This window comes from Scardinius erythrophthalmus (genome assembly GCF_964197995.2).
Source record: "Scardinius erythrophthalmus genome assembly, chromosome: 14".
NCBI classification, from domain to species: Eukaryota; Metazoa; Chordata; class Actinopteri; order Cypriniformes; family Leuciscidae; genus Scardinius; species Scardinius erythrophthalmus.
The window spans coordinates 16,409,816-16,424,676 of record NC_138234.1 but is presented as its reverse complement, the minus strand read 5'-3'; the positions used below and the strand labels follow the sequence as shown (position 1 = coordinate 16,424,676).

Below are 14,861 nucleotides of genomic sequence, written 5' to 3'. Positions count from 1 at the left end.
GCAGCCCTCCCTCTCTCGTCGTGAGGCTGCACCTACTGTGAAGAGCTTTCAATGTCGACCCTGCGGGCTCGACTTGAAGTGTTCGACGCCGAAGCTGTCACTCCGCCCATCACTGCTGGACCGCGCAGGAAGAAGCGCCGCTCCCAGAGACAACCGGAGTCTGTGGCGGCAGTCAAGAGCTCGCTGGAATCCTGTCCTCGAGCCTCTCTCTCTCCTTCTCTGCCCCCCCTTTCTGGACAAGCAGCTGCCGGCTTCGGCCCTCACTGCCGCCGCCTCAGGTGATGAAGTGGAAGGAGATGCCGCTGGTGACAGCTGCTCTATCCTGGCCTCAGGATGGTCCGGTTCGCACCCTTCTGCCTCCTCTTCTGTCCAGGAATCCGGCCGAACGCGCTCCGGCGTGGATGTGGAACTAATGCGCCTCCTTTCTAAGGCCGTTGACCAGCTTGGCCTTGACTGGTCGCCGCCATAGACTGTAAAAAAATATGGACGTAGTGTCCGTGACGTCACCCGTAGGTTTCTGAAGAGCATTTTTGAAGCCTAAAGTAGGCGGAGCCGGCCGTCGCCATCTTGGCCTTGCGTCACTCCCGGATAACAGAAAATGGGCAAAGAGGCGGGGCGTGACGGGCTTTGGTGGAGCTGAGGAACCTGGCCATAGATATGAGGCTGGCTATCTGAAATCACTAGCTTGAGCCTCGACGTGATCGAGTTAGCGTTAGCTGATTATGTAAAGCCAATTAAAAGTTCCTATTTTTGCCCTTCGAAATATTATAATAGTTAAAAGACATGGCTACAAGTGAGACTGTGTATTGTGATTCTGTACTATTCTGCTAGTTGAAAATGTATTATGCACTAATATTACTTCGAGAGTGTGTGTGACAGTGATTTATGTGCATACATGTCAGTCACTCTTTCTTATGGTCCGTTAGCACGGCATCGCTCAAGTTCGTAGAGAGCTTATTCAGTCCATTTTAAATTCTGATTTTGGCCGCCTCTCAAATGGGTTAAACCATAGATATATTGCCTGTGAAGTGCAAGTAAATGCGCTAGAAAATCCGCGCTCATTCATGTGCATTTATAGCACTGACGGAGAAAGCGCCGACGCCTGCAGGATTTCATCTGACGGCATAAACATATTATAATCTCTATCTGTTCCGTGAGAGCAGAGCGAACGAGCCTTTATTGACGTTTTTAAATTTGAAAACTCCAAAAAGCAACGAAATTGCCAGACATCCATTAGTGCATGTTCACATAGGAAAACAACTGAAATACAGCGCTGGTTGTTCTCTCGAACGATACTCGATGACAATGACGGAATCCAAAGCCGTGGGCTTTGTACCGCTAATTTATGTTCCCCGGGTTTCCCCTGGGACTCATGTAGTGGATGCTCGGCGCGCACGGCGTTGACAAGGGGTTCCCGTAGCGTTAGAAACTGACGCAATACGAGAGAACCTCTCGTAAGAGAACATACTCGGTTACCTAATGTAACCTCGGTTCTCTCTAGAAGAGGGAATGAGTATTGCGTAACCTGCCGTGCTCGCTCCTCGAGCTGATTTCGTTTCAGTCGATGAAAACCAGGGTAGCAGCCCCCGAGCCCTTCCTTATATACGTTAAGCCACGCCCATTTTGGCGGGCTCTGACGCGGGACGTGACGTCATGCGGGGCTCAGTGGTTGGCTGCTGCAGTTGCTGCACGGCAGCCAATGAACGCGCTAGAAAGCCGTTCTAGGTCTGCTTGCTGCTGCACTGCGTTGACAGTAAATACAAAAAATTTTGGCTTCATATCTCGAGAAAAGATGACTTCACCCGTAGCGTAAGCAACTTACACATAACTCTTCCCTCTTCTAGAGAGAACTGAGGTTACATTAGGTAACAGAGTACGTTTTTATTTTACAAAGCTAACAACTCAAACTCAATGACTCCTAAAAAACAAGAGAAAACTATGGCATACATGGCAATCCTGGTTTTCTGGGGAATTGGCAGAACTCATGCATCGAGCCACAAACCAACAGATTAAACTTTTACAGGCTAAATTCATGTCTTAACACTGGAGTACACCGTGTGATCTTCTGCAACATCGTCCTGCAATAAAAGAATCACAATCAATTAAAAATAAGTTGCTGCCTTTTTTTAGTACAATCAGCTTGAATTTAAGGCATCTTAAATTACATTAAACTTACATTAAAAAAAAGCTTAACTTATTTTGAGTTAAAGCAATGTAAAAACGTAGTGTAGCTACATAAAGCCGGCTACACTAATAAACGCAATGTAAATTTCAACACAAGGGACAGAAGTTCATATAAAATAAAAGCTATATTTACAGTAATACTGACTGGAAAAAAACAGTTGCTTGCAACTACAGAAGGAATAATAGGGAGCTGAGGGAGTATACATGTAGAAAAACTGCTATAACACTGCTATAACTTAGTCCACTGAAGGCAAGTTTGAAGAAACCATGTGCAGTTTATTTAACCCTCTGGGGTCTGATGGGTTTTTGGGGTCCTTGAGATGTTCTGACATGCCCTGACATTTGTGCTTTTTTCAGTTGCTTATAAACATATTAATGGCAAAGGTGTAAATTCACTCTATTTAGCACAAACAGGGCTACCATAATATGTGAACAACTTGCATGTACATGTTTGTATTTTTGATAGAATAATGTTTATGCATGTTTTTTTCAAAAACAAAAAACTAAAGTTTCTGAAATAAGGCCATAAAACACATTCTAAATATATGTAAATAAGACTTCTGACTAATGGATGACGTTGCCTAGAATTTTTTCTTCAAAATTATGTGAAAATCATCCTGCCTAATCATTCACATAACACAATACATTGATTTAAATCTTGTAAAACACTTTTTGTTTGGAAAGGCCATATGCGGGTGGGCGTGATTCACACCTGCAGAATCAATGGGGCCCGCATAATGAGGCTGCATATGTAATGAGCCTTTCATTCAGGTGTGTGACTGAGCCACAAGAATGCAAGGACAATATATAACTGGTTTGTTGTTTTTTCCACAAATTTTGCTTGCAAATTGTACAATATCCAAGGTAAACATTTCTAGAAATTGTGCAGTTAATTGTTCTCATACTGTATTTTCAGATTTGGAATATATTCTCTTCCCAAATGTGTCACTAATAAAGCATAATACAATTATTTAAAGAGAAGGCTTATAATGACCTTTTAAGATTTTGTTTACATCTATCCTTATATAATATATATATATATATATATATATATATATATATATATATATATATATATATATATATATATTTTTTTTTTTAAGGTTATACAATTACAACAACATTTAAAATTGTAACAATATTTCCAGTGTAATCTTTCTTTGTATTCGCGATTCATATTAAAACAGTATTTTTGCCAGCTGTAGTAGCTCCACAAACCAATGAGAACATAACACATTAACCAAGGGAAGCACATGACTTGGAAACAGGAACAAAACTACAAAATAAAAGACGAAACAAAACCCAAAACCAACCGTGTCCGTGACAGCTCCACAGTAAACAAATATATATCTTACCGTACTCTGAAACTGATGTGCACAGAATGTGGGTTCAGCATAATGCATCTCTTCCCCTTGAGTCTTAACTGTAAATAATCATAAAAAAATTGCTGATTAAAAATAGTATTAAAAAAAAGATTACTGTTTTCTTTTTAAATGTAAAAACTTGCCTTCTTTTCCTGCTTGTTTACACCTCATGAAACAGTAGCGCCTTACAAATGCAACTACAGCTGTCACCAGCATCAGTACTACAACAGCAGCAATAAGATGTGAACGCTGGTCATGTTCTGTAATGCACAGAATACAATACAGTCATTAGTGTAATCTTAATTAAACAGCTTAAATAACAAATACACAAATTACAAGCAGAGATGAATACTAAATGACAAAGTTCCAAAGTCTAACAGTAGTATTCAGGTTAAGAAATTAATAATTAAGCCTAATGTAAAATAATACTATTTGATCACTGTTGAAATTGTAATATAGTTGCATCTTTGTTAAAGCTGTATTTAGTTTTTATTTTATTTTTATAAACATTAATGACAGACAACAGTAGGAATATTAGGTGTCTGCTGTCACTTTAAGATCGAATGAACGGACCGAAAAAAACCCAGAAAATTACAACAGTTTATTTTTCAACTGTTCACTTACGACATAACTGAGAGAATACTTGCAGAGACGTGTATTTTGACAATTTTGTGTGTATGTGTAAAATGGTTAAATTCAGCAGTTAACAAACGAATCAAATGCATGCCGAACCGTGGGGCCTGGTCCGTACGGATCACGGATCAATTGCGATCCGTTGCACCCCTAAAACAGACATAGACTAAAAGTCACAAAATTCACAATTAGAGGATAAAACATGCTGTGTTTACATACCTGCACATGTGTGACAGAGTTGCGTGATGTCCAGATGTTTGGTCTGGTTTCTGATGGGATTGTAGATCACACAGCTGTAAGTGTTGTTATCCTGATATTCCACCTCCAGAGGTAGAGAGAGACTGATGCTGAGATCAGACACACTGATGCTGGACAATACACTGATTCCTTTGTACCAGGAGAGAGTCACATCACTCACATTCAACACTGAACACACCAGTGAACATCTGGACTCTGATGATGATGATGAACAGATTGAAGAGTTACTGGTGATGACGGGAATGGGCAGGTCAGCTGGAAATATAAAATATTATTTCAGGAATGATTAATGATTGACATCTTAACAATTAAGGCATCCCTAAATATTCTTAAACATGCAGATCACATGTAAATAAGTATATTTTCAAAAACTATTTATTGGAGCAGGTTTTCACGTAAAGTTAGTTTTTGCGAAGAAACAATAACTACATTTACATGCACCTTCATAATGCGAATATAAAGCAATACTGTTATTAAACTTTACCTCATGCAAACACAATGCTTTGATCAAAGTGATACTATTAAGCTCATAATTGTAGTAACCTATACTTGTGGCAATATTTTTTTTTGTGTGTGTGCTGATTTTAAACGCAATAAACATGCATGTAAACATTTTAATAGCATCTATTCCACTCAAGGGCCAGATTTACTAAACAGGACAAATTAGTGTGAGCGCCCATTTCCAAAAAAACACGCCAATGGGAGTGAGCGCCAATTCTGAGCTTATGATCTACTGACGACACACAAATTAAAGAACACAGACGCAGCCGGATCATTTCCATTATGGCCAACACAATCTTTTAAGAGCAGTGAAAAGTAGAGTCTGATTTAAGACATGCTTTTTTTGGGGCAGTAAATAATGGCGCAAATACCAGTAAATTGACTAGCGCTAACCTTAGTAAATCACCTTGGATGATTAAATACTCTAATCCTATAAATACGGCTTCTAAAAGGGAAACTCCTACAAATGCATATGCAATAAGGTCAGCCACAAAAATAACCCTGTCCACGCCTTTTCAGCGCTAATTTTTCACTGTGTGCCTTTAGTAAATCATGACAGTATTTTTAAGGCCAAAAGTGGGTTTGTGCTGGTGCAAGCTGTTAGTAAATCTGGACCCAAATGTGCATGTGCTTGTGATATACACAGGTGGCGCTGCCACAGATTTGATTTTTTTTTTTTGGTGCTGAAGAAACTGTGCAACATGAAAATAATGCAGTACAGTGATGGTCAAAAACATTGAATTGAAGATATTTTAGGCGCTCACTGAAAAATATCCAATATGTCTACAAGAAATGTGTTTTGCATTTGACCTAAGTAGGTTGTTTACACCTGGCCACTTCATGCGTTTTCTCAGATGGGATAGCTATCCGATCGTGAAAAGACCAGGTGTAAATGCCTTCCGAAACGCATTCGAGACGGATTTGAATCCGATCGCTCAAATCACTTCAGGAGGTGGTCCGGGCCACATTCCTGACGAAACTGGACAAGTGTAAATGCATCTGGTTGTTGAAACCACATATGTAAATTGTACTCCTCCCAAAAATGCTAAAAAAAACTAACGTGTGAGAGCGTGTTATAGGCTATATGTAATGTTATAGCCAGATATGACGACGGTACTGGAACACGCATCACCGCATGAGCAGATGAGCATCAATTCATTAAGCCAACGTGCAAACTATCGTAAATCAAAGTGAAAGTAAGTCGCAGACGCTTAACACACAATCATCTTCATTAAAAGTAAAGAAACTAAATGATCTTGCCAGGGCTGTTGCCGCTCTCTCTTATTGCGGTCTTTGATTTTGAAATTTTAGCTGATGATCAATAAAATGCAGCTCATATCTGTTGCTTTCGGTGACGTGCACTCAGTTAAATCTGCATGTAGCGCGGGAATTGAATTTAAATCCGTTTCGCAAAAAAACATTTATGTAACCAGGTGTAAATGGAATCGTTTTGATAAATCAGATAGCTATCCGATCTGAGAAAACGCATGAAGTGGCCAAGTGTAAACAGCCCCTTTAAAGTGGGCAGTAACACATGACTGTATTTGAGTCACTTATGCTGTGCATTGGTGTATGCGAATAATGGCGATGAAAATAACCACAATTCTTAAATTAAATATTTAGAGTCATGAAAATGGCATGTAAATTGGAGTGGGGGTTTTGCTCGTGTCATGAAAACTTCTTACTGTGATTTCACGAATTCCTATCCCCATATAATCTTTAAGTTAATAAGGTTAAGCGTATTTAGCTTGCTGTCTGCTGGAGGGTCTCGAGGAAGCAGCTTCAACTCCAGCTTAGATAAACCTCTCAGTGGGACTACTAATGCTGGGATGAGGAGTATGGTTGCAAGATGCGTAAATTATGTTGGTGGAGCTGGGGGGGAGGAGGAGGGACGCTAACACAGTGGATGCCAGAGCAAGATGAGTGGCTGCTTATATGATCTGCAGTTCATTGAGAGATTAGATGGGTTCACTCCTCCAGAAATCTTTACTTAGTCCTTTCTCTGCTTTTTGGAAATAATCGCATTAATACTGCATTTAAACACAGTCAATGTTTTGAAATCCCTCATTTATATCCCAAGTATAACAAACACTCTGGATCATCATGAAAATCAGTTTACTCACCATAGACAGTAACATTGAATCTCTTGTATGAAGTTCCTCTGTTGCTGATGATCTGTAGTTTATAAAGTCCAGTGTGTTCAGATCTGATGTTTCTGATGGTCAGAGATCCAGTTTGATTGTCTATCTGGAGTCTGTCTCCAAATGTCTCATTACTGTCATACATATTAATGATCTGCTTATGGATTTCAGTTATACGTGTCTCTTTAGGTCCAAACATCCACAGCATCTGATCATCTCTCTGTATTTCAGTAACATCAGAGTTTAGAGTGACAAAATCTTCCTCCATCACTGACACTGACTTCACTGGATCTGAATCAAAATACACACCTGGAACACAAACAGAAAATATTAGTAAAGTAATAACCGGTTTCAGATCAAATAGGATGTTAGTAAGGAAGATCATCTAAAACCATCTTAACAAGTCAAACAAACACAGCACTTAAGGTACAAAATAGCCTACAATATGAAAAGTCATATTTCATAAAAGGAAATTTAACACATACCACTCAGGATCAATAAACCCAGACGGAATAAAGTTGCTTTATGAATCATTTTCCAAATGCTCTTTGATATAATGTCCACATGGCCCAATTCAATGATCATCTACTCCACTCAAACAGAATGATTTGACATTTTCATTCTCAGATGTACTTCGCATGCTCCATTTCTTCAACAATAAAAAATATCACCATAGAAAAGTTTACAAGTAGAAATAATCCAACATTGTAAAAACGAGACGCAGTTGCGCGCTCTCTCTCTCTCTCTCTTTCTCTCTCTCTTCTCTCTCTCTCTCTCTCTCTCTCTCTCTCTCTCTCTCTCTCTCTCTCTCTCTCTCTCTCTCTCTCTCTCCACCCCCTTCTCCTCCCCTCTAAAGTTTTTTTTATTTTTATTTATTTATTATTTATCTAAAAAAAATCAGTTTTTTTATCTTTAAATTTTTAAATCAGTGTTTTATCTCTTGAAAGCTCTCTGTGTTTTTTTTTTAACTGGGCATTACTTTGCAAGTAACAATATTTAAATAAATCAACATGCTTTTTGTCATATCTGGAAAATAAAACAGCATATGAGTGTGCAGTTGCATTGCACTGTTCAATGTTGCTGTTGCATTACATGATTTATAAAGGACCCATTCGATGCATTTGTCTTTTCACATTATATTGTTCTTCCAATGTAGTTTACAGTCTAAACGAAGAAACTTTGAGGAGGAACCAAGCTAAAGAAACTCCACGGAATAATATCATTTTGCATCTTTGGCTGACATAATATTATCCAAATACCATCCAAATATTATGTGGTTACGCAGCCAGGCTGACGTAGGCCAGTAAGAGCTGTGTGTGTAAACCTCACTCCCCTGGCCTCAAAAGGCGCATTGACTGCGGCCTTTAGCGTCATTGTTAGCGCACCTGTTGAGGGTAGATGTGACTGAGTCGTCGTGAGCAGATGTAAACACTCAGGAGAAGTTAGATGAGTTTGAAAAGATGGGATCTTTTTATTTACCCCAATTAAGGCAATACAAATTAACAAGAAAAAAACATACTATTTAGTAAATAAAGTAAATTGACATGAGAGTAAAAAAAAAAAAAAAAAAAAATCAAAATTTTGCAGCTGCTTAGAAATTGACCTTTGCACAAGCCACTATACTTAGAGCATCGACAGACTTATGTCCTCTCACCTCACGCTCTCCAGAGAGATTGAAGCTACTTGTCTTTATAGACCTGAATGCACCCCTGGAATTGGCACATACCAACACAATATTACAATACTCAGGTGGCTCAGGTGAATAGGCCATAAATGCTTAAAGGTCCCGTTCTTCGTGATCCCATGTTTCAAACTTTAGTTAGTGTGTAATGTTGTTGTTAGAGTATAAATAATATCTGTAAAATTATAAAGCTCAAAGTTCAATGCCAAGCGAGATATTTTATTTAACAGAAGTTGACTACAACGAACGGCTCGATTGGACTACACCCCTCTACTTCCTTCTTTAATGACATCACTAGAACCGTGTTTTGACTAACCTCCGCGAACAGGAACACAGGCGTATTGATGGCGAAATGTCAACAGACGGTTGATGTTTATCTATAATCGGATACCGCAAAAGTTGAATTCGAAGTTGTTAGTTTGCTCTGTCCATTTCACCACGGACTGTTTTTCTAACCTGGGATAATATTAAGCAGGCTTCTCTCAGCGTTTCATACTGACGAAGGGGGCAATTTCAACTATATTCCAGCAAGCGGTAAGTAGTGATTTACTATGGAAGTAGCGATCAACTTCACATCGTTTCACTTAGTAGGATGAAAATAATCTTACTTAAACTGTGATTAATATACAGAAAGCGATCAAAGAACAATCCCTTTCCAATCGCCCAAGCTGTCAATAACACAGCGCGAGTTTATCTGGACACTTGCCAAAACTCGTTATGAAATCAATGACGCTGTTACACTGCACAACGAAGCGCTTACTGTATTTATATGCCTCATGTTTGCATTGGTGAAATCATTAGTGAGAGTGCAGAAAGTGACAAGAGAGTGCGTTGCAATGATAAGATCTTTTTTCACGCGATCAACAGACTGTCATCTGCTCAATGCTCATCACTGCAACCTTTTATGTGATTGAAATAGATCTAAATACTTCTCACGATTCGTTAATCCCGATAGCTGTAATAGTAAAAACGTATAATAGCTGTAATAGTAAAAGTTTTCCAGATAGTTCCACATATAATGCCAGATATTTCATATGCAAACATTTCAGCCAATCACAGCAGAGGGCGTTTACACTGAAGTCTCACAGCAGACACGCCCCTTCAAACAGAGTGTTCAAACCAGGGAATGAAATCAGGCTAGGAAATATGCCTTTTATTTCTAAATTATAACAATTTTTGATCTAAAAAACATACTAACATTATAAGGGCACCCCAGGAAACATGATAAAATAATAAAAATAATCCATGGAATGGGACCTTTAAAAACAGCCGAAATGCTACATCTATAAAACTAGAAAATTACAAAATTTCTATGGTTCCAGCTAACATTTGGCAAAGCCACAAGTCATATTAACAGCTAAAAAATTAATAACTCAAACTCCGGGTCACTTTGAATTGACCCGGAAGTCATAGCGTCATTTAAACCCCACAATTGCGGCAAAAATTCCTTTACACAAACAAACAGGAGACGCCAGTAAGACACAAAGATGGTATGTCAAAGCTATGTTCCTTTTAAACTAAATAAACAGATACATAATTAACGAAGACGTGTTGCGTGGTTATTGTAACTGGTTATGATTGTGAAGTAAATGGCATGGTTTTAAAGGGGACCTATTATGCAAAAATTCACTTTTGTATGGTGTTTGGACATAAATGTGTGTTGGCAGTGTGTGCACCCTACAAACACCCTACAGTGATAAAAATCCACTCACTCCTTTTTTTTTAATCCCCATAAATCATAAGCAGTCTCTCCAAACGACCTGTTTGTCACTAAAGCCACAGGCCCCGCCCACGAGTGTTGACTGACACTGCCGTTGTAACTTGGACCCACCCTGATCGAGTTCACCGCGAGTTGTACACATCCACCATTGCTGCAGCAATGCACTCACGAGAAGTGTCGAAGCATCTCCCAAGCGTTGAAGGTGTTGTAGCTGGATGTATTCATTCACATAGCTCTCTCTATTTACTCTTGAAATCTGCCAGCCACTGAAGACGAGGTGGATTCATTTTGTTTTCAAAGAAAATGCTCCCTCAACTCTACAGAAATTTATGTAAGTTACTTATGCACTTCTTATACTGTTTACTCAGCTCTAACAGTGATTTTCTGAAGAAAAACTGATGCTTCATCTTTTGTGTGACATACAGTAAACTTTATTAAACTCATCAGTATATTTTGTGTCATCATTCAGACAATTCAGATCGTCAGACGGAGTCCTACTAGCCTGGCTAACGTCAGACCAAGTCTCATTTGAGACTTGGTCTGGGAACCACGTGTTCATTTTCTCGTATTTGAGGCGTGGTTTACGAATGCCCAGAGCCGTTTATTGGGCGCTATGAATGTCTATCAAATGCGCCTGTATGTAGCTCATAGCCAATCGCTTCAATTATACCAGATGACGTATGTAGAGTGACAGAAATTCGACGAGGAAAAAGACGATGGGTCAAAGATTTATTTCTACACAATGGCGTTTAGCGAATATTACCGTTTGTGCAAGATAAACATGAGGGTAGAAGGTAACGTCGAGTCTGATGCCATGTTGGATCCATAGATATAATCAAACTGCTTCGGTGTCGTTATCGTCTTGCTGCTCCCTCCCCGTTCTGTGATGGGTTCCCTTTTTCAGGGGAAAATTTGGTCTATGGTGAATAAAATCGCGCTGCGAGCAAGGCAGTATGGGGAAACCCAGGCTAGAGTACTACAGCAGGCTTGCATTATAGTGTATACAAGCAATGCCAAATAGGTTATAATCGTAATTAAACTAAACTATACCTGTTCCAACTCCATACAGCATATATTCTCTGACTCTGTAGGCATTTTTATGGTCGAAATGAACACCATTACTGTGACTGTCTGTTTTATTATTATCATCTTCCCTGTTCTGGCTCTGATCGCGGCTGCTTAGGCTCCGCCCCCTGTGCCGTGAACCAGCAGCTCATTAGCATTAAAGGAGAAGCACTAAAACAGTGCGTTTTTCACAGACCCAAAAAATTATGATTTAAACGTGCTGTAAATAAAATTCTGTTGGGCATTTTGAGCTAAAACTTCACATACACACTCTGGGGACATCAGAGACTTATTTTACATCTTGTGAAAAGGGGCATAATAGGTCCTCTTTAAATAGTAAGATATGTATTGATAGTAGTAGCTATAGCATATAAATCACCGTAGTATTAGATATTAAAAGTTTGCACACAAAAGCTATGGGATTACTGTGGGGGTTTTGATAAAAGGCTAGGTTACCGCTGATTTGAAACAGTATAAGGATTAACAGAACACATTGACACGCTAGACCAGGGATGGGCAACTTCGGTCCTGGAGGGCCACTGTCCTACAGAGTTTAGCTCCAACCCTAATCAAACACACCTGAGCAAACTAATCAAGGTCCTCAGGATTACTAGAAAATTACAGGCAGGTGATTTTTTCAGGGTTGGAACTAAACTCTGTAGGACAGTGGCCCTCCAGGACCGAAGTTCACCAATCACTGTTTAGGAGGAGCGTTTCATTTAACTCTGCTGACAGATGTAGGCTACTGTGGGCCGTCACAGTATACCCACACTTAACCACTTTCTGCTTACAGTAGGCTAGATGACAAGTTTCCTGTGTTTGGCCAAAGTGTTGAAAGTGTGAAGTGGCTTTATTTATACAATTATGCACTTTCAAATAAACTTCTAAATGTCTCTTCAGTAGTTCAACAGAAGGCATAATTCCGTAACTTTTGTGCTTGTAATGAGGATAAAACGTAGTTGCAAACGTTTTTCAAAATATACCGTACCAATAAAATGTGTAATATTTGCCATTTTACTACTAAATTATATGTATACCTAAATTACTTACCTTACAATGGAAAGATCTTCTTGACGATTCTCTTTTCAGGGATCCTGAGTTCCTGATTGTGATTAATTATTAGAGATAGTGTGTATTTAGTGTGAATTGCGGCAAAGTCAAGGAAAGTCTCACTCAGTTTACTCAGCGGCCATATTTGCAACGCCTCCGGGCAGCTGTTTCGGGCATCCAAGACCATGGGGGATTCATGAAATTAAAAAAACTGCTTGTCGAACTCTCAAATAAATAACATATTTAAAGTCAGTAACAAAATCTGACATGAACTGTCCAATAAATGTTGTTCCTTATGTTAAAATAGTAAAAAAGCTTATTTTTCAGACCAGTACAGCCAATAGGCAATGCTCAGAACACTGACTGTTTCTATAGACCTTATGTAGCCCCGCCCCTTTTCAGCGCTGCTCTCGTTGTCTTTTGACTTCCGGTCTGTATTTTCACAGCGATTTTGCATGTTTATTAATGAAAGGCTCGTTTTAAAATCTTCCCGGTCAACTAATCTGCTTTAAACATTACAGTCCTCATGATAACTTTCGGTAACTTTACAAGTAAATCCACTTCAAAAGCTAATTACTCCTGGACAGCAATGCCATAGAAATATACAGAGCGACCGCAAAAACGGAAGTTAAAAGATACGATTCTAAAGATGGCGGCGCCCTCGTTTCTCTGGCGCATAAGGTCTATAGCAGTGGTTCTCAATTCCAGTCCTCGTGACCCACTGCTCTGCACATCTTGTATGTCTCTCTTATCTGACACATTCAGTTCAGTTCATGGAGTCTCTCCTAATGAGCTGATGATCTGGTTCAGGTGTGTTAAATAAAGGAGACATACAAAATGTGCAGAGCAGTGGGTCACGAGGACTGGAATTGAGAACCACTGGTCTATAGCAACCGAAACTTCTAAGGGTAGCTACATTTTATCTATCAATTTATCAATCAGTGGTTGGTTATTTTATTTAGAAGGCGGGACTTATTCCACCATACTGTGCTGCACTTTCTCGTATTCAAAATGAATATGAGTGCATCATTTTTCTATATATTAAGTCTTTGGTTAAGAGCACTGAGCTTTTGCACCTGAGTCTTGTGCATGTGCTGTCACAGTGTCTGGTTTGTGTTCCCTGGGTAACCACTAGAGGTCCTCTTCCCCCACGGTGTCATTCACATTAGGAACTGCATTCCCCACAATCCTTGTCTGCACTCATCACTGATCATTGCACCCAGCTGTTCCACATCATGATTGTTAGTTTCTGTGTGTATAAATACCCTGCCTGTTTAGTGTTTGTTACGGAGTCCTTGTTTATTGTCACACCACTTCTGAGGTCTTTTGACCCTTCTTTTGACACTTCTGAGTGATTTTGACCCCTGCCTGGATGACTACGATTTTGGATTACCCTAAATAAAAGACATACTGCTTTTGGATCTACTTTCCCTGTTTCCTGTGTGTGTATCGTGACAGAAGGACTCCGTCAAAACAAGATCCAGCGGAATTTTTTTTAATGTCTCTTCCCCAGCCACCGAGCGGGAGAGAAGATGATTTTTTGAGGAGACCCGGTTGGTCAGATTTCGCGGGACCCGTGGAGGCCGCAGTGGAGGAGGTGGTCGAGAGGAATCCCGACACCATTCTCCACTCTAGCCCCTCTTCGACCCTGGATGACAGCAGGCTGCTCCGGGATGGCCTCCGGGACGACAGCGGGCTGTTCAGGGACGACCTCCTGGATGACAGCGGGCTGCTCGAGGAGGTCTGTTTAACATAATGTCCATAATGTTCGGAATCAGAGCTCCATCCGCCGCTGATTCCGCCCAGCCCAGAGCTCTGTTCGCCGCGGTTTCTGTCCAGCCCAGAGCCTGCACATCGCCATCAGAAACGGCAGAGGAGGAGGAAGACCTCCAGCCTCCCCAAAGACCTGGAGGTCATCCTCAAGCAGCCCGCTGTCGTCCAGGAGGTCGTCCCCGAACAGCCCGCTGTCGTCTCGGAGGTCGTCCCCGAATAGCCCGCTGTCGTCCCGGAGGCCGTACCTGAGCAGCTTGCCCTGCCGGCCCCGCCCGAGCTGCTCGCCCTGTCGGCACCAGCCCGGCGGCCTGGCACGTCTGCCGATCAAGAACTGTTCAGGTCACGTCTGCCGATCCAGAGACTGTTCATGTCACGTCTGCCGTTCCAGAGACTGTTCACGTCACGTCTGCCGATCCAGTGTCTCCGGACAAGATGGCCGCCGCCGAGCCTGTGTCTCTTCCTGAGCCGGTGTCCGTTCCTATTCCTAAGCC

General features: G+C 40.5%; 1 protein-coding gene across 1 annotated transcript; it reads right to left on the bottom strand.

The window, feature by feature from the left end:
- Positions 1–2,030: 2,030 nt before the first annotated feature.
- On the bottom strand, positions 2,031–7,721 carry LOC308702150 (SLAM family member 5-like; the record flags this gene model as incomplete). Its single annotated transcript, XM_081384817.1, has 6 exons — positions 2,031–2,078; positions 3,540–3,607; positions 3,692–3,808; positions 4,401–4,694; positions 7,064–7,390; positions 7,715–7,721. The coding sequence occupies 6 exons, from the start codon at positions 7,719–7,721 to the stop codon at positions 2,031–2,033; spliced, it is 861 nt and encodes a 286-aa protein (XP_081240943.1).
- Between the last annotated feature and the right edge of the window lie 7,140 nt (positions 7,722–14,861).